Raw genomic sequence first — 20,895 nt, 5'->3', positions numbered from 1 at the left:
TAGGATTGCTGCTTTTCTTACTTGTCTTCTGTCTTTTGTTTCCATGCCATTGCAGGCCCAGGAACGCTATGAGAAGATACTCGATGATATCCAGAAGTCCACTCCTCAGTACATGGAGAGTATGGACCTTGTTTTTGAGCAGTGCCAGCAGCTGGAGGAGAAACGCTTGGTCTTCCTTAAAGAGGTCCTTCTGGATATCAAGCACCATCTTAACCTTACAGAGAACGGCAGGTAGGTGACATCATTTTTATAGGACAATACTAAAGCTAAGGAATTCAGGCAATATTAAAGGGGTAGTAAACCTACAAAATAATGTTATATAATTCTGCACATAACATTATGTTAGCGCAAACTTTATGCAACATAATATTGCAGCTAAAATTTGATTATAAAAGAGGATTTTTCAGACAGCCGCTCTTACTCTACTGAGCGGGTCTGGATTTCCCCCTGAGCGCATCTGGGCAGCTGTCTAGTAACAGCCGGCCCGATCGCGCCATTAAACTCAATGCAGCTCGCTCCCGCTATCAGACAGAGCAGGAGCGAGCTACATTGAGTTTAATGGCACGATCGGGCCGGGCTGTTACTAGATAGCTGCCCAGATGCGCTCAGGGGGAAATCCAGACCCGCTCAGTAGAGCAAGAGCGGCGGTCTGAAAAATCCTCTTTTATAATCAAATTTTAGCTGCAATATTATGTTGCATAAAGTTTGCGCTAAGATAATGCTATATAATTCTGCACTATGTGCAGAATTATATAATATTATTTTGTAGGTTTACTGCCCTTTTAAAAGAGCTGTGTCTAAAGGCCTAGGGGCCGATTTAACAATGTGCGGACGCACATGATCTGCTGTAGCGATCACGTCTGTGGCACATCTATAAATGCCGACAGCATATGCTGTCGGCAATTATCAATGCACACGCATTTCACTAGAAATGCTTGCGCAATGTTGCCCCCTGCAGATTCGGCCGCTAGCAGGGGGTGTCAATCAACCCGATCGTATGTGATCGGGCGGATTGCTGTTCGCCGCCTCAGAGGTGGCGGACAAGTTAAGGAGCAGCGGTCTTATGTATTTGGCTCAATACGGGGCATAAAAAGATCGGCCCCTAGTTTTACAAAAGACAAATAGGCCGTATTGTAGATAACTAGGTAAAGTGAATGTTAGTAAGAGGGTGGATCAAAAAATGGAAAATACAATATTGTAATCTTCCAATAACCCTGAATAATCCAACATGGCTGGATATAGATAATTGTATTTTCTGACTACAGTGTCCCTAAAGTTTCAATGAAACTGAATAGGTCACTGATTAAACCCCTTACACTAACCTGGCCTTTGGAGACCTTTGGAGGACTAGAGATGGGAAATTCTAATTTATTGAAAAGAAATCCTCTAGCACAGGTGTTTGTCCATTAGGCACTTTTTTAAGTGATTAAAAAAAAAAAACACGGCCTAGGTTAGAGCCCAAAAATATTAGCACCACTGAGTGTTGACATCTGTTGACGACATTGGCGGCGACATTGGGGGCGGCAGATTAGGGGTTAATAAATATAATGTAGGTGTCGGCGATGTTGGGGGCAGCAGATTAGGGGTTCATAAATATAATGTAGGTGGCGGTAGTGTCCAGAGCGGCAGATTAGGGGCTTTTGTTTTTGTGCTCATATTATAGGTAAAAGTTATTTTTTATTGCTCAAGTGGCACACTATATCCCCCCACATAAACGACTGTATGGGGGCGTGCAGTATAATTTATGTTGGATATTACTCAAGGGCTAAGCCAATGGTGCGTAAGTAGTGAAGTTCTTCATGTAGTTCTGTGCTATACTACAGGTAAAAACCCTTAAAGAGACACTGAACCCAATTTTTTTCTGTTGTGATTCAGATAGAGCATGCAATTTTAAGCAACTTTCCAATTTACTCCTATTATCAATTGTTATTTGTTCTCTTGCTATCGTTATTTAAAAAAGAAGGCATCTAAGCTAAGGAGCCAGACATTTTTTGGTTCAGAATGCTGGGCTGCACTTGTTTATTGGTGGGTGAATATATCCATCAATCAGCAAGAACAACCCAGGTTGTTCACCAAAAATGGGCCGGCATCTAAACTTACATTCTTGCTTTTCAAATAAGGATACCAAGAGAACGTAGAAAATTTGATAATAGGAATAAATGAGAAAGTTGCTTAAAATTGCATGCTCTATCTGAATCACAAAAGAAAAACATTGGGTTCAGTGTCCCTTTAATACAGACTGCTTGGGACTTCTGAATAGTTTGGATTTTGGAATATTTGTATAAGTTGCATTTGTAAAATGGGACAGTTTAGAGAGGGAATGGAACCAAGCGTAATCAAGAAGATCTTATGTCATTTAGGCAACATTTACATGTCATAATACAGCTTATACATTTAACTTAAAGGTAGTTTTATATCAATCTAATGCTTGTGTATACGTAGTACCATCAGAAAGATAGTACAGTACTGTAATCATAAAGGTAATATTTGTTGTTTTAGATAAATAGAGACTATTATTTGCATTTTAGAATACAAAAATCAACCAAAGAAAAGATTGTGACTTACATGCGGAAAAAAAAAGAAGTTATTTTTGATAATTAAAAAAAAAAAAAAAAAAAAAAAGTTTGGATTTTGGAATTCTGGATTTGGGGATTCATACCTGTATTAATAATAATAATAATAATAATAATAATAATGGTTTTCTTTGGGTCTCAAAAAGCTCTTAATTTTAGAGTGGCATTTTGGATTGCGCACAAATTAACTTGCAAGCTTAATGTTAATGAGTGTGTCAATGGCTCTCTTGTTTGCTGATGAAACAAAAATTTGTAACAGAGTTGATGTTCCAGGAGGGGTTAATCAAATGAACAATGATATTAAAAAACCAAGAGCAAAATTATTCATATAGAATAGATTTAAGGTATCACTATCAGCACACTAAACAAGTTTCAGATGGGTTAAAATGCTTTGTTTAAAATAACAATACCCATTCGTAATACCAGAGTGTGTGTTATTCTGGGCACAAGTTAGTGCAAAAGATAATGTACCCTGCCCTAGTGATTGTGCTCTGCTTGCTGACCCAGTCTGTATGATTTCTCAATTAACCTACAACCAGTACTGATAATAAGACTTATTGTTAAATCGTAAATGTGTTTTGTACAAATTTATTCGGCATTAATCCCAAAAACACAGGTATTATACATAAGTAACTATAATACATAGGAAGAATATTAGAACATTCAGGATTACATTTGATGCTGGTCTTTTTATGGACTGGGTTTGCCATTGGGGAATTCAAATTGGAATATCTCTTTGTGGTGGGGGAATTGATTAAAAAGGGGAAGGGGGGTTATAGTTAGAGGTATGGATTGAAAGGACATAAAAGTCCAAATTAAACTTTCAGGATTCAGATAGAGGATGCAATTTTGAGAGACTTTTAAATGTACTTATTTTCTCAAATGTGCTTTGTTCTCTTGGTATCCTTTGTTAAAAAGCATACCTAGATAGCTGATGATTGGTGCCTACACAAATATGCCTCTTGTTATTGGCTTACTAGATGTGTTCCAATAGGTCCCAATAGTACATTACTCTAGAGCTGAGTTTATGTATACATTTAACCCTTTTGAAAGAGCCAAGTACATAGGCCTAGTTTACACTGCTGGTTTAAGCTTACACAGTTTACAACAGCAATAGAAACCAGGCAATAGTTAAATACACACAATAGTGTAATAATAAAATGCTTTAACACCACAGAGCATTTTTATGTTCCTATAAGTTTAGGGAAATATTTAAGGTTACAGAGTTAATATTTATGGAGGTTTAATATTTAAGGGTACAGAGTTAATATTTATGGAGGTTTAATATTTAAGGGTATAGAGTTATTATTTATGGGTGTTTAATATTTGAGGGTAGGGGTTAATATTCACTGGGGTTAAATTTATGTGTGTGGGGGTCAATTTTAAAGGGACACTGAACCCAAATGTTTTCTTTCGTGATTCAGATAGAGCATGCAATTTTAAGCAACTTTCTAATTTACTCCTATTATCAAATGTTCTTCATTATCTTGCTATCTTTATTTGAAATGCAAGAACGTAAGTTTAGATGCCGGCCCATTTTTGGTGAACAACCTGGGTTGTTCTTGCTGATTGGTGGATAAATTCATCCACCAATAAAAAAGTGCTGTCCAGAGTTCTGAACACAAAGAAACGCTTAGATGCCTTCTTTTTCAAATAAAGATAGCAAGAGAACGAAGAAAAATTTGATAATAGGAGTAAAATAGAAAGTTGCTTAAAATTGCATGCTCTATCTGAATCACGAAAGAAAAAAATTGGGTTCAGTGTCCCTTTAAGGATATGTATGAAACTGTAACTTATTTAAACCTGTATGGCGAAGATTGACTAAGGTCCACAGCTGCTACATTAAGACAAAGTCTTTGTTACGTGCTACATGTGAAGACTGTCATCCCAATAAGGAGTTGTCAAATATTAATTATAATACTTTCAGTAAAGGGACATAACATTCCTTTCATTATTCGGATAGAGGATGGTTAAATAACTTTCCAATTTACTTCTGATCTGCTTTGTTCTCTTGACATGCTTTGCTGAAAAAGCATACCTAGATAGGTTCAGGAGCAGCAACGTACTACTGTGAGCTAGCTGTTGCTTGGTGGCTGCATATATTTGCCTCTTGTCATTGGCTCACCTCATGTGTTTAGCTAGCTCCCAGTAGTGCATTGCTTAGCGCTGCTGGAATCTGTTGGCGCTCTACAAATGCCTGATAATAATAATAATTGCTGCCCCTTAAAGGGACACTGAACCCAATTTTTTTCTTTCATTATTCAGATAGAGCATGCAATTTTAAGCCACTTTCTAATTTATTCCTATTATCACATTTTCTTCATTCTCTTCCTATCTTTATTTGAATAAGAAGACACCTAAGCTTTTTTTTTATTCAGATCTCTGGATAGCACTTTTTTATTGGTGGATGAATTTATCCACTAATCAGCAAGAACAACCCAGGTTGTTCACCAAAAATGGGCCGGCATCTAAACTTAGATTCTTGAATTTCAAATAAAGATACCAAGAGAATGAAGAACATGTTATAATTGGAGTAAATTAGAAAGTTGCTTAAAATGTCATGCTCTATCTGAATCACAAAAGAAAAAAGTGGGTTCAGTGTCCCTTTAAAGGGACATGAAACCCAAAATTTTTCTTTCATGATTTAGGTAGAACATACGATTTTCAACAACTTTCCCATTTACTTCTATTATCTAATCTGTTTCATTCTCTTGGTATCATTTGTTGAAGGAGCAGTAATGCACTACTGGTTTCTAACTGAACAAAAGGGTGAGCCAATGACAATCGGTATATATATGCAGCCACCAATCAGCAGTTAGAATCTAAATCCTTTGCTGCTCCTGAGCTTTCCTAGATAAACCTTTTAGCAAAGGATAACAAGAGAATGAAGCAGTAAAACCTTCTGCCACAAGTATGTTATATGAGTGGCTACTATCTATTCTCTTGTGCTTAAAGGGACATGAAACCTAAAATGTTTCTTTCATGATTCAAATAGAAAAATACAATTTTAAACAACTTTTCTGTTTATTTATTTGATCTAATTTGCTTAATTCTCTTCATATCCTTTGTTGAAGGAGCAGCAATACACAGCTTGAAGTTGTGCAGCCACCAATTAGCAGCTTCTGAACCTGAACCTACCTACGTATTATTTTCAACAAATGATACAAAAAGAGCAAAATAAATTGAGATAATGGAAATATATTGGAAAGTTTTTTAAAATTGCATGTGCTATCTGAATCAGGGAGGAAAAATAAATTGGGTTTCATGTCCCTTTAAACACCTTAAAAAGGCTTCAATAGGGCATTAAAAAAATAACTATTGCAACCATAATAAATGCAAAATATCCTGGTGTCTGTCTGATTACGCATGTGTTGATTATGGCTACAATAGTCATTTTTAGATACATACACGAGTCTGTGATTTGCTGATGGCTGTCACATGATACTGGGCGCAGGGAAACGGAAAGACATTTTGACTTTTTTCAGAAAAAGATCTACCGCTCATTTGAAGTAAGTGCTATTGCATTGTTTTTGATTATGCCTATGTTGATAATGCAATGCTACTGTATCTTATAGTACTTGAAGGGGACAGTATACTATAAAAAAATGTTTCCCTTAATGTGTTTTCAATTACTTTTTTCACCAGCTGCTGAGTATAAAATGTATGAGATTTGCATTTTAAGGCTTATTTGTGTATATGAATTAGCTGATTTTGTGTTTTGAAGCCACAACCTAATAAAATGGTTTGAGCTTGTAGGTATAATCAGATCTCATTACTTTATCACATTGTGTACATATACCTGCTTCTTTATCTTATATCTGTCCATAAACCAATCACCAATACTTGGATAGAACAATGGAAAATTAACATTTTATTACCTTATCTCTTCTTTAACACAACAGGAGTGTAATTTCTTCTACTGGATGTGTTAATACAGCTTGGTCTTGAGGCCAAAAACTTTCAGGATAGGTGGGGAAAACCACAGACTAAATAAACTAATTCAAATGCTAATATAAGGTTAATGGAAATACAGGTAAACAATTACAATATACTCCAGCAGGTAAAGTGGATCATTGGTAACAAATGAAAGGGGAGACGATTTTTGAGTAAACTGTCCCTTTAAGCAGCATAATAATCTGCTGAAGTATCACTTCTTTGTCTCTACTAATAAAGTATAAGTATGTGTGTTTCTCCTTATTGCCAGTTTCTAGAGTACATAATTAATCCTGGTGGTTATTCCTTTTTAACAAGAAACAGACCTTACAAATTATTAATATATTGTTACCTAGAGAAGCATTAAATTTTGTTTAAGTCCACTGTTAGCACTGATTTATTAATCATTTGTAATAGCACAGTATGACCCAAAGAGGGTGCTAAAACCCTATATTAATAACATGACAACGCACAGCTTGTAACTCTTAATTACATAGGGCTTCTTTCTATTGGACACAAAATGTGCTTGCAAACTAGTCCATTTGTATGAAGAGGGGGTTGGAAGTGTCGTAGTTTGCAAATTATGTGGTGTTAGTAAAGATCAGGCTTGTAACGCAAGATTGTTAGGCGGTTATTGAAGTTGCAACATTTTCCTAGTGACTCTGCTAATCTGTTTGTACTGAATGACACTGCAAATATACCTGCAATTTTTAAAAGGACACCGTGGTAACATTGGAAGAACATGAACAAAAGAAATGTGATTAATAATCCCTACCTTGCACCAAATTAGACAGTCATTAAAAAGTGTTCTTTCTTAAAGGGACACTAAAGTCACAATTAAAGTTTCATGATTCAGATAGAGCATGCAATTTTAGACAACTTTACCATTTACTTCTGTTATCAAGTTTGCTTTGTTCTCTTGGTATCTTTTATTGAAGAGTAAAACCAGGCAGGCTCATAAGAGCTCAGGAGTGTGCACGTGTCTTTAGTACTCTATGACAGCAGTGTTTTGCAACATTGTATAACAAAGCTAAAAATAATGTTGCAAAACACTGCTGCCATAGAGTACTAAAGACACTAGGCCAGCACCGTATGATCAGTCTGGAGCTGATTTAGCTATATGTTGTACTCATTTGTGGGGGTTAAACACATGGTTCTGCTTAAGCAATAGAACATAAATAAAATATTCTAGTATTTGGACTTGGGTTACAGTGTGGTCACCAGGTCTGAGTATGGTCACCAGGTCTGAGTATGGTCATTAGGTCTGAGTATGGTCACCAGGTCTAAGTATGGTTACACGGTCTCAGTATGGTCACCAGGTCTGATTATGGTCATTAGGACTGAGTATGGTTACAAGGTCTGAGTATGGTCATTAGGACTGAGTATGGTCACCAGGTATCAGTATGTTTACAAGGTTTCAGTATGGACCCCAGATCTGAGTATGGTCATTAGGTCTAAGTATGGTCACCAGGTCTGAGTATGGTTACAAGGTCTGAGTATGGTCATTAGGTCTGAGTATGGTCACCAGGTCTGAGTATGGTTACAAGGTCTGAGTATGGTCATTAGGACTGACTATGGTCACCAGTTCTCACTATGGTCACCAAGTCTGTGTATGGTCACCATGTCTGAGTATGGTTACAATGTCTCAGTATAGTCACCAGGTCTCAGTATGGTCATTAGGACTGAGTATGGTCACCAGGTCTCAGTATGGTCATTAGGACTGAGTATGGTTACACACCAGGTCTGAGTATGGTTACAAGGTCTCAGTATGGTCACCAGGTCTGAGTATGGTCATTAGGTCTGAGTATGGTCACCAGGTCTGAGTATGGTTACAAGGTCTGAGCATGGTCATTAGGACTGAGTATGGTCACCAGGTTTCAGTATGATTACAAGGTCTCAGTATGGTCACCAGGTCTGAGTATGGTCATTAGGACTGAGTATGGTCACCAGGTCTGAGTATGGTTACAAGGTTTAAGTATAGTCACCAGGTCTGAGTATGGTTACAAAGTCTCAGTATGGTCACCAGGTCTGAGTATGGTCATTAGGTCTGAGTATGGTCACTAACTTAGGTCTCCGTATGATCATTACATCTGGGTATGGTCACCAGGTCTCACTATTGTCACCAGCACTCAGTATGGTTACAAGGTCTGAGTATGGCCACCAGTTCTGAGTATGGTGACCAGGTCTCAGTATGGTCACCAGGTCTGAGTATAATTACGAGGTCTGAGTAGCCACCAGAGCAGGGTTGTAAAAAGTTGATCACAAATCTCAATACCATATGTGCAGGGGTATTATTATTAGTGGTGAATTTCAGAATCTATTACCCATTCCTACCTTTGTATTTATATATATTTTTAATACCCTTTATTCCTCATTTACCTCTCTCCTTGTTCTTCCTACAGCGCTGGACATATTATGATTATTCTCTTTGTAATGCACCGAAAGAATATGTGCAGTGCTATACAGAGGGTGCAATAATAATAAAAAACAAGACAGTGCAGGCAGACAGGGACAAAATGATTGCACAACATAAACTTACATAAAAAGATGCGATGTTGCAAATTAAGGGCAACTGGATCTTTTGAGATTTAAGGGTGCTCCTGGTGCTGTTAAAAAGGCCTCATTACCAAAACCTGCACCAAATACCAATATCTTAAAGGGACAGTCTACTCCAGAATTTTTATTGTTTAAAAAAATAGCTAATCCCTTTATTACCCATTGCCCCGTTTTTTATAACCAACACTGTTATATCAATACACTTTTACCTCTGTAACTTACTTTGTATCTAAGCCTCTGCAGACTACCCCCTTTTTTCAGTTTATTTGACAGACTTGCATTTTAGCCAGTCAGTGCTGACTTATAAATAACTCCACAAGAGTGAGCACAATGTTATCTATATGACACACATGAACTAGCGCTGTCTAGCTTTGGAAATCCACTGAGATAAGAGGCGGCCTTTAAGGGCTTAGAAATTGCATATGAGCCTACCTAGGTTTAGTTTTCAACAAAGAATACCAAAAGAACAAAGCAAATTTGATGATAAAAGTAAATTGGAAAGCTGTTTAAAACTGTATGCCCTATCTGAATCATGAAAATTTATTTTTGACTAGATTATCCCTTATGAGATATTTGAAACCCGATAAGATTTTAAATGTAGGATATAGATTAGTGCTGTTTTGGTGCCAACATTTTAAAATGAACCAAAAACCTTTCGGATATAGCTGCTATAGATATAATTTAGCTACATAATGCTCCTCCTCTTCACAAACGTCAATTAACTGCGTTGGTCAAATGCAGGATAAGCTTTATTTGTAGTAAGGAAATCGGAAAGGTAATGCTCTGATCCAATTAGAACACCAACGTGCATTCTAACCAGGAATATTGTTCCCCATAGCATTTGTATAGAAACACTTATGGAGAGTAAAAGCTTAACGGTTTCATTATTTTGTATTGTGTCAATTTTTTTATATCATTCTTGTATTTTTTTTAATTTTTATTTCAATTTAACCCTTTAAGAGCTAAGCACTTTCCCACCTGGGTGCTAAGGTGATTTTTTTTTTTTTTTTTAAATGTTTATTTTTTGAAAACATTTTTTTTTTACTTTTGTATTTTTTTTTCCAGATCCCCAAGACTTACACCATTGGAAAGTTAAGGGGTTACCTTTCCAACTGTGGGTCTTGGGGGTCTGTAGTTGCTTAGATGCCTGAGATACAGGCGTCTAAGCAGCATTCCCCCTTTCCCTATACTTTGTATTGTAAAGTTTTATTAAAGTTGCACAGTGACGTCACCGCGCAAAACGTGAAGCCCCGACGATGCCTGTCACTATGCAGGCCCGATCGCCGGGGTAGGAGCGGGTGGGAGCCCCCAGATCTCCCTCAAGATGGGAGAGTGCTAGCGATGGCTCTGAGCCGTCGTTAGCACCAGAGTGGGAAACTCTGGGATGGCTCAGAGCCGTCGTTAGCACTCAAGGGGTTAAGGACCACTAAATTCAGTAAAATTGAATAACTGACAAATACACAGCAAAAAACATAATTTATGTAAGAACTTACCTGATAAATTCATTTCTTTCATATTAGCAAGAGTCCATGAGCTAGTGACGTATGGGATATACATTCCTACCAGGAGGGGCAAAGTTTCCCAAACCTTAAAATGCCTATAAATACACCCCTCACCACATCCACAATTCAGTTTAACGAATAGCCAAGAAGTGGGGTGATAAGAAAAAAGTGCGAAAGCATATAAAATAAGGAATTGGAATAATTGTGCTTTATACAAAAAAATCATAACCACCACAAAAAAGGGCGGGCCTCATGGACTCTTGCTAATATGAAAGAAATGAATTTATCAGGTAAGTTCTTACATAAATTATGTTTTCTTTCATGTAATTAGCAAGAGTCCATGAGCTAGTGACGTATGGGATAATGACTACCCAAGATGTGGATCTTTCCACACAAGAGTCACTAGAGAGGGAGGGATAAAATAAAGACAGCCAATTCCTGCTGAAAATAATCCACACCCAAAATAAAGTTTAATGAAAAACATAAGCAGAAGATTCAAACTGAAACCGCTGCCTGAAGTACTTTTCTACCAAAAACTGCTTCAGAAGAAGAAAATACAACAAAATGGTAGAATTTGGTAAAAGTATGCAAAGAGGACCAAGTTGCCGCTTTGCAAATCTGATCAACCGAAGCTTCATTCCTAAACGCCCAGGAAGTAGAAACTGACCTAGTAGAATGAGCTGTAATCCTATGAGGTGGAGTCTTACCCGACTCAACATAGGCAAGATGAATTAAAGATTTCAACCAAGATGCCAAAGAAATGGCAGAAGTTTTCTGGCCTTTCTAAAACCGGAAAAGATAACAAATAAACTAGAAGTCTGTCGGAAAGACTTAGTAGCTTCAACATAATATTTCAAAGCTCTAATAACATCCAAAGAATGCAACGATTTCTCCTTAGAATTCTTAGGATTAAGACATAATGAAGGAACCACAATGTCTCTACTAATGTTGTTGGAATTCACAACTTAGGTAAAAATTCAAAAGAAGTTCGCAACACCGCCTTATCCTGATGAAAAATCAGAAAAGGAGACTCACAAGAAAGAGCAGATAATTCAGAAACTCTTCTGGCAGAAGAGATGGCCAAAAGGAACAAAACTTTCCAAGAAAGTAATTTAATATCCAATGAATGCATAGGTTCAAATGGAGGAGCTTGAAGAGCCCCCAGAACCAAATTCAAACTCCAAGGAGGAGAAATTGACTTAATGACAGGCTTTATACGAACCAAAGCTTGTACAAAACAATGAATATCAGGAAGAATAGCAATCTTTCTGTGAAAAAGAACAGAAAGAGCAGAGATTTGACCTTTCAAGGAACTTGCGGACAAACCCTTATCTAAACCATCCTGAAGAAACTGTAATATTCTCGGTATTCTAAAAGAATGCCAAGAAAAATGATGAGAAAGACACCAAGAAATATAAGTCTTCCAGACTCTATAATATATCTCTCTGGATACAGATTTACGAGCCTGTAACATAGTATTAATCACAGAGTCAGAGAAACCTCTTTGACCAAGAATCAAGCGTTCAATCTCCATACCTTTAAATTTAAGGATTTCAGATCCTGATGGAAAAAAGGACCTTGAGACAAAAGGTCTGGTCTTAACGGAAGAGTCCACGGTTGGCAAGAGGCCATCCGGACAAGATCCGCATACCAAAACCTGTGAGGCCATGCCGGAGCTACCAGCAGAACAAACGAGCATTCCTTCAGAATCTTGGAGATTACTCTTGGAAGAAGAACTAGAGGCGGAAAGATATAGGCAGGATGATACTTCCAAGGAAGTGATAATGCATCCACTGCCTCCGCCTGAGGATCCCGGGATCTGGACAGATACCTGGGAAGTTTCTTGTTTAGATGAGAAGCCATCAGATCTATTTCTGGAAGTTCCCACATTTGAACAATCTGAAGAAATACCTCTGGGTGAAGAGACCATTCGCCCGGATGCAACGTTTGGCGACTGAGATAATCCGCTTTCCAATTGTCCATACCTGGGATATGAACCGCAGAGATTAGACAGGAGCTGGATTCCGCCCAAACCAAAATTCGAGATACTTCTTTCATAGCCAGAGGACTGTGATTCCCTCCTTGATGATTGATGTATGCCACAGTTGTGACATTGTCTATCTGAAAACAAATGAACAACTCTCTCTTCAGAAGAGGCCAAGACTGAAGAGCTCTGAAAATTGCACGGAGTTCCAAAATATTGATCGGAAATCTCACCTCCTGAGATTCCCAAACCCCTTGTGCCGTCAGATACCCCCACAGCTCCCCAACCTGTAAGACTTGCATCTGTTGAGATTATAGTCCAGGTCGGAAGAACAAAGAAGCCCCCTGAACTAAACGATGGTGATCTGTCCACCATGTCAGAGAGTGTCGTAAAATCGGTTTAAAGATATTAATTGAGATATCTTTGAGTAATCCCTGCACCATTGGTTCAGCATACAGAGCTGAAGAGGTCGCATGTGAAAACGAGCAAAGGAGATCGCATCTGATGCGGCAGTCCTAAGACCCAACATTTCCATGCATAAGGCTACCAAAGGGAATGATTGTGACTGAAGGTTTTGACAAGCTGATATCAATGTTAAACTTCTCTTGTCTGACAAGGACAGAGTCATAGATACTGAATTTATCTAGAAACCTAAAAAGGTTACCCTTGTCTGAGGAATCAATGAACTGATTGGTAAATTGATCCTCCAACCATGAACTTGAAGAAACAACACAAGTCGATTCGTATGAGATTCTTCGAAAATGAGAAGACTGAGCAAGTACCAAGATATCGTCCAAATAAGGAAATACGAAAACCCTATTCTCTGATTACAGAAAGAAGGGCACCGAGAACCTTTGAAAAAAATTCTTGGAACTGAGGCTAGGCCAAACGGTAGAGCCACAAAACTGGTAATGCTTGTCTAAAAAGAGAATCTCAGACACTAAAAGTGATCTGGATGAATCGGAATATGCAGATACACATCCTGTAAATCTATTGTAGACATATAATGCCCTTGCTAAACAAAAGGCAGGATAGTCCTACAGTAACCATCTTGAATGTTGGTATCCTAACATAACGATTCAATAATGATAGATCCGGAACTGGTCTGAAGGAATTGACCTTCTTTGGTACAATGAAGAGATAAAATAAAACCCCAGCCCCTGTTCCAGAACTGGAACTGGCATAAATACTCCAGCCAACTCTAGATCTGAAACACATTTCAGAAATGCTGAACCTTTGCTGTGTTAACTGGGACACGGGAAAGAAAAGAATCTCTTAGCAGGAGGCCTTAACTTGAAGCCAATTCTGTACCTTTCTGAAACAAAGTTTCTGAAACCAGAGAATAAGAACGGAATTGATCCAAATTTCTTTGAAGAAAACGTAATCTGCCCCATACCAGCTGAGCTGGAATAAGGGCCACACCTTCATAGGTACTTAGGAGCTGGCTATAGGTTTCTATAAGGCTTGGATATATTCCAAACTGGAAATAGTTTCCAAACTGATACCGCTCCTGAGGATGAAGGATCAGGCTTTTGTTCCTTGTTGTGAGGAAAGGAACGAAAATGATTATTTACCCTGGAAAGAAAGGGAAAGCAAAGTTGACTTAGAAGACATGTCAGCATTCCAAGTTTAATCCATAAAGCTTTTCTAGCTAAAATAGCTAGAGACATATACCTGACATCAACTCTAATGATATCAAAAGATGGTATCACCAAAAAAATTATTAGCATGTTATAGAATAATAATAATGCTATAAAATTATGATCTGTTACTTGTTGCGCTAAAGCTTCTAACCAAAAAGTTGAAGCTGCAGCAACATCCGCTAAAAATATAGCAGGTCTAAGAAGATTACCTGAACATAAGTAAGCTTTTCTTAGAAAGGATTCAATTTTCCTATCTAAAGGATCCTTAAATGAAGTACTATCTGCCGTAGGAATAGTAGTACATTAGCAGGAGTAGAGACAGCCCCATAACCTTAGGGATTTTTGTCCCAAAAAACTCTAATCTGTCAGATGGCACAGGATATAATTTGCTTAAACGTCTAGAAGGAGTAAATAAATTACCCAAATTATTCCATTCCCTGGAAATTACTTCAGAAATAGCATCAGGGAGATAAAACACTTCTGGAATAACTACAGGAGATTTAAAAACCTTATTTAAACGTTTACATTTAGTATCAAGAGGACCAGAATCCTCTATTTCTAATGCAAATAACACTTCTTTAAGTAAAGAACGAATAAATTCCATCTTGAACAAATACAAAGATTTATCAGCATCAACCTCTGAGACAGAAACCTCTGAACCAGAAGAACCTTTATCAGTATCAGAATGATGATGTTCATTTAAAAATTCATCTGAAAAAAGAGAAGTTTTAAAAGACTTTTATGTATACTAGAAGGAGAAATAACAGACATAGCCTTCTTAATGGATTTAAAAAATAAAATCTCTTATGTTATCAGGAACACTCTGAAAATTAGATGTTGACGGAACAGCAACAGGTAATGTAACAGTACTAAAGGAAATTTTATCTGCATTAATAAGTTTGACATGACATGCAATACAAATAACAGCTGGAGAAACAGATACCAAAAGTTTATAGCAGATACACTTAGCTTGGTAGCTCCAGCACTGTGCAGTGATTTTCCTGAAGTATCTTCTGACTCAGTTGCAACGTGGAACATCTTGCAATATGTAAAAGAAAAAAACAACATATAAAGCAAAATTGATCAAATTCCTTAAATGACAGTTTCAGGAATGGGAAAAAAAAATGCCAGTGAACAAGCTTCTAGCAACCAGAAGCAATAAATAATGAGACTTAAATAATGTGGAGACAAAAATGACGCCCATATTTTTTAGCGCCAAAAAAGACGCCCACATTATTTGGCGCTGAAATGCTTTTGGCGCCAAAAATGACGCCACATCCGGAACGCCGACATTTTTGGCGCAAAATAACGTCAAAAAATGACGCAACTTCCGGCGACACGTATGACGCCGGAAACGGAAATAGAATTTTTGCGCCAAAAAAGTCCGCGCCAAGAATGACGCAATAAAATGAAGCATTTTCAGCCCCCGCGAGCCTAACAGCCCACAGGGAAAAAGTCAAATTTTAAGGTAAGAAAAATGTTAAATTAAAATGCATTATCCCAAATATGAAACTGACTGTCTGAAAATAAGGAAAGTTGAACATTCTGAGTCAAGGCAAATAAATGTTTGAATACATATATTTAGAACTTTATAAACAAAGTGCCCAACCATAGCTAGGAGTGTCACAGAAAATAAGACTTACTTACCCCAGGACACTCATCTACATATAGCAGATAGCCAAACCAGTACTGAAACGAGAATCAGCAGAGGTAATGGTATATATAAGAGTATATCGTCGATCTGAAAAGGGAGGTAAGAGATGAATCTCTACGACCGATAACAGAGAACCTATGAAATAGACCCCGTAGAAGGAGATCACTGCATTCAAATAGGCAATACTCTCCTCACATCCCTCTGACATTCACTGCACGCTGAGAGGAAAACCGGGCTCCAACTTGCTGCGGAGCGCATATCAACGAAGAATCTAGCACAAACTTACTTCACCACCTCCATCGGAGGCAAAGTTTGTAAAACTGAATTGTGGGTGTGGTGAGGGGTGTATTTATAGGCATTTTAAGGTTTGGGAAACTTTGCCCCTCCTGGTAGGAATGTATATCCCATACGTCACTAGCTCATGGACTCTTGCTAATTACATGAAAGAAAGACAATGCAATAGCAGTTAATTGAATTTAAAATGAGCTGCAAAATATTTTCTGGCAAATGTCAAATTTAATCTAATTTTCCCTCCCCTGTATCATGTGACAGCCATCAGCCAATCACAAAATGCATATACGTTTATACTGTACACTTTTGCACATGCTCAGTAGGAATTAGAGCCTCAGGAAGTGTGCATATAAAAAGAATGTGCACATTTTGATAATGGAAGTATATTGGAAAGTTGTTTTAAACCGCATGCTCTTTTTGAATCATAAAACTTTTGACTTTACTAGCCCTTTAAATGAAATTAGTGTTCATTTTAATTATACAAGTCTAGCTGAACACAAGTGTCAGCTCTAGGGGGTGCAATACAGATGACTACTACAATAATATAAAGGGTTCTAGATTAAAATACCCAAAAAGGTGCAATGTCTAGTACATACAAAAAAGGAACACACATACTATAGAGCTATAGCACCTCAGAGGACCAGACAATAAAAAACATAGGATAATGTCTCTATACAATATAGGTACCAGTCCTTTATAGGGTCCAAAGATGTATAAATCCTCTTGATGTAAATATTCGTGCTGTTTTAGACAGGTACAGCTCTTTCTGTATGGATCACACCTTGATTCAGGAGTCAGCTCTTTGCCAAAAACGATCAGGATACAAACTTTCTCTGTGAATATAATCACAAAAAACAATGGCGCCTCCTAGTGTGATACTGTGGATATGAATGGAGAGATGAATATAAGCTGAATGGATACTCACAAGTGAAGCAGCACCCAAATGTGCTAAGTCAAGCGTACTGGGAATTTGCAGTGTCTCAGCATCAGTGCCGGTATCCGTGAAGTCCTCAGTGGATATAAACAAGCTCAGACTCTCATAATAATGTTAAAATAGACCGCAATTTAATGGCAAATAAAAGTCAGATATCAACCAAATGACTCTGATATTAAAAAGGACAGAATGCAACGCGTTTCTCAGACTACTGTCTGTATATTCATCTCTCCATTCATATCCACAGTATCACACTAGGAGGCGCCTTTGTTTTTTGTGATTGTATTCACAGAGAAAGTTTTATTTTAAATATACCACCAACAACAAATATAAATTAATGCAAGAGTTTCAGGAAGGCCTAAAGTGTGGGAAGAAAAGCTATCACTTTCTCTCAGTGTCTTGTATATTACTGTATATATATATATATATATATATATATATATATAAAGTCCATGTGTATCTGCACTCCCACTTATGGATGGAAAGCAACCAGGGTGCAAAGCCAAAACACTTAAAATAGCAAAGCTAGGGACTGCACTCACTGGATTAGTAAGAAAATCACAAAATTTAATAGTACATGGTGGCGTTTTTGGGTTTACAGACCCCTTCCTCAGACCAAAAGGTTTTGATCTGAGGAAGGGGTCTGTGAATCCAGAAACGTCATCATGTACTATTAAATTTTGTGATTTTCTTACTAATCCAGTGAGTGCAGTCCCTGGTTTTGAGATATATATACAGTATATATATATATATATATATATATATATATATATATATATATATATATATATATATATATAAAAGCAGCTGGAGAGCACACGCACAACTAGGTCAGCCTGCCAGGTTGCATACAAAAGCATGAATAGAAATAGACAAATGGCTTGCACTCACTGGACTTTTAAAAATACGTGCCTTTATTTGTGACGTTTCGGGGACCGTATCCCCTGAAATAGAGCTTTGCTACAGATGGGAGACAAAAGAAAAATATATAATATGGATATAGTGTAGTATTTCTGTCACTATAATAAATGGCACAGAGGGAAGAAAATTGGCACGCTCAGCTTGCTATACCTCAACGTTATGAGTTATAGTAATAGCCCGGGGAGGAGGTTGGTATTATTCCTTCCTTTGTCTCAAACCACAATACCAACCTTCCACTGTATTCACACGTTAAATGCATCCATTTGGCAAAGGAAGGAATAATTCAATTTTCTTCCCTCTGTGCCATTCATTATAGTGACAGAAATACTACACTATACCCATATTATATGTTTGTCTTTTGTCTCCCACGTGTAACTAAGCGCTATTTCATCTACTTCTACTACATATCTAATTTTTCCACTGATGGTAGCGGGATTCGAAATTTAGCAGCTGGTACATCATTTAAAGGGGAACAATATTGAATGAAGGAATCATCTTGTAATATAAGGGTTTCTTAAGTGAGAAGCTCAAAACATACCATGTTTTATATATATATAATTGTGGAGCATAATAGTCCAGCAAAATAGCTTTGATTTGATTTAAATCACTAGTCAGTAAGACTGATTTAAATCACTAGTCAGTAAGACTGATTTAAATCACTAGTCAGTAAGACTGATTTAAATCAATTTAAATCATGGTTTTAATTTTTAGAAAAATAACTTTTCAGATTATTTTTACAGTTACATCAGACCATTACTGATTTGGTTATATATCATTAGATTTGCATAGATAGATGATTGGAATGAACTAATGAAATTGTTTGGAGGTAAACAATCTCCAGTTTAATAGATGAATCATTCCTACTTCATTATTTTTCTTCTTCCAATAAAGTACAGCTGAAAAGTTGATCATTACCTTAATAATAATTTAAATGGTTTCATTTAACCACATAGGTCCTTGTGCAGATCTATTCTACTCCAAACAATCTTCTATTCAGTGAGCTTCTTGAAACTTAGTATGGGTTGATTGTGTACATAGATTGAATGTGGAGCAATGGCATTAAAGGGACAGTAAAGTCAGTATTAAACTTTCAAGATTTAGAAAGAACATCGAATTTTTAACAATTTTCCAATTTACTTATCTTATCTAATTTGCTTTGTTCTCTTGGTATCCATCGTTGAAGAGCATACATAGGTAGGCTCAGAAGCAATACACTACTGTGCGCTTGCTGCTTGTCACTGTCTCACACAATGTGTTCTGTTAGGCCCCAGCAGAACATTGCTCTCCTTCAACAAAGGATACCAAGAAAATGAAGCAAATGTAATAATATAATTAAATAGGAAAATTGCATGCTCTATCTGATACTCAAAGGAATTATTTTATGATTATGTCCCTTTAAAGTCTGTTTCTCAACTCTGTAAACTGTAATTTTATTTTATATAATTTTTGCTGTGAAGAAGGGGCATGTTATTTCTACAGACACTAATTCACAGTTTTGAGAGGGTGGTGTTGCTAATGGATTAATTAATTTAAATTATCAAAAAAAAATATACATTACAGCCATGAATAATCCTTATTTAAACTAATAAACTAATCCTTGAACCATGATGAAAAACCTTAAGATTATAATGTATCTTAGATAGAAACTATATTTAGATTATTTCCTCAAAAATCATTTATTGAAAAAAAAAATCCTATTTAAATAAAAAAAATCTGATTTAAATATAAATATTTTTTAAAAAGATAATTATTTTTTATCCACTCTGGTTTGAGAGTTTTCATTGTGCAGTCACTAAGCAGTCTAGTGACTGTATGTTTTTAAACCAGTTTAAAAAGCTTTAATATATATATATATATATATATATATATATACTGTACTCTATTTGAAAAGTACAGGTAGCCCTCAGTTTATGTAGGGGTTAGGTTCCAGAAGGAATGGTTGTAAATCGAAACCGTTGTAAATTGAAACCCAGTTTATAATGTAAGTTAATGGGAAGTGAGGGAGTTAGGTTCCAGGCCCCTCTAAAAATTGTCATAAGTAACACTTAATACATTATTTTTCAAGCTTTGAAAAGAAGACTTTAAATGCTAAACAGCATTATAAACCTAATTAAATCATCACACAACAGATTGCATCATCAAACTAAGTTTAATGAACAAAAATGTTTTTTTTTCTAGCATTTGTATTTTTCTGCAAACAGTTCTCTGCATTGTTAGCATGTTAGATAATATTGGGTCTGCACCTATTCTATACATTTATATCTAGGCTGATTAAGCAGTTAGGCACCCTCACCTCAAGCAGCTGGACAGGAAGATAATAGGGACGTGGCTGCTAGATCTTGTTGCTTTGAAAGCTGCTCGATAGCTAAGGTCTGTTCTGTGTACACAGATTAATCTCAGTCTGCTAAGCTTGCATAACTTTGCTGCAACACAAGCGGACAGCTCCACCTACTGGCTATTTTAATAAGTGCACTGCTTTTCAATGCTTTTCAATAGCAGTCACATGACTGAAAAAAAAAGGTTGTTATTCTGAAACGGTGCAAATTGAATCGGCTTAAACCGAGGGCCACCTGTATAGAGAGAAATAGAGGATCAAAACTATTTGATACATAATGTACAAAATTTTATTCAAGGAATTTCATAGAAATGATACATTGTATACAAACACCAAAAAAGTAAATGTTACATGCAAGCTAAATCCTATCTCTAAGAAAAATTATAAATCCTGTTATAAATCAAAGTAGATTCCTCTATTTTGAAAGCCGCATGGCTGAGTTCTGTAGCCACTGTAAGAGCCATTTTAACCCTATGGGACCCATTTATCAAGCTCCGTATGGAGCTTGATGCCCCTGTTTCCGCGCGAGCCTTTAGGCTCGCCAGAAATAGAAGTTATGAAACAGCGAT

The 20,895-nt window shown here is 36.8% G+C and overlaps 1 protein-coding gene across 1 annotated transcript in view; it reads left to right on the top strand.

Annotated features, from left to right (window-relative positions):
• PACSIN1 (protein kinase C and casein kinase substrate in neurons 1) overlaps nt 1–20,895 on the top strand; it is an 86,139-nt gene that overhangs the window by 24,668 nt on the left and 40,576 nt on the right. The window contains exon 5 of the mRNA XM_053704717.1: nt 56–231. Within this exon, the coding sequence (XP_053560692.1) occupies nt 56–231 (176 nt within the window). The remainder of the gene's footprint in view (nt 1–55; nt 232–20,895) is intronic.

Source organism: Bombina bombina, chromosome 3, assembly GCF_027579735.1.
Source record: "Bombina bombina isolate aBomBom1 chromosome 3, aBomBom1.pri, whole genome shotgun sequence".
Taxonomy (NCBI): domain Eukaryota; kingdom Metazoa; phylum Chordata; class Amphibia; order Anura; family Bombinatoridae; genus Bombina; species Bombina bombina.
This window is presented reverse-complemented; position numbering and strand designations above follow the sequence as displayed.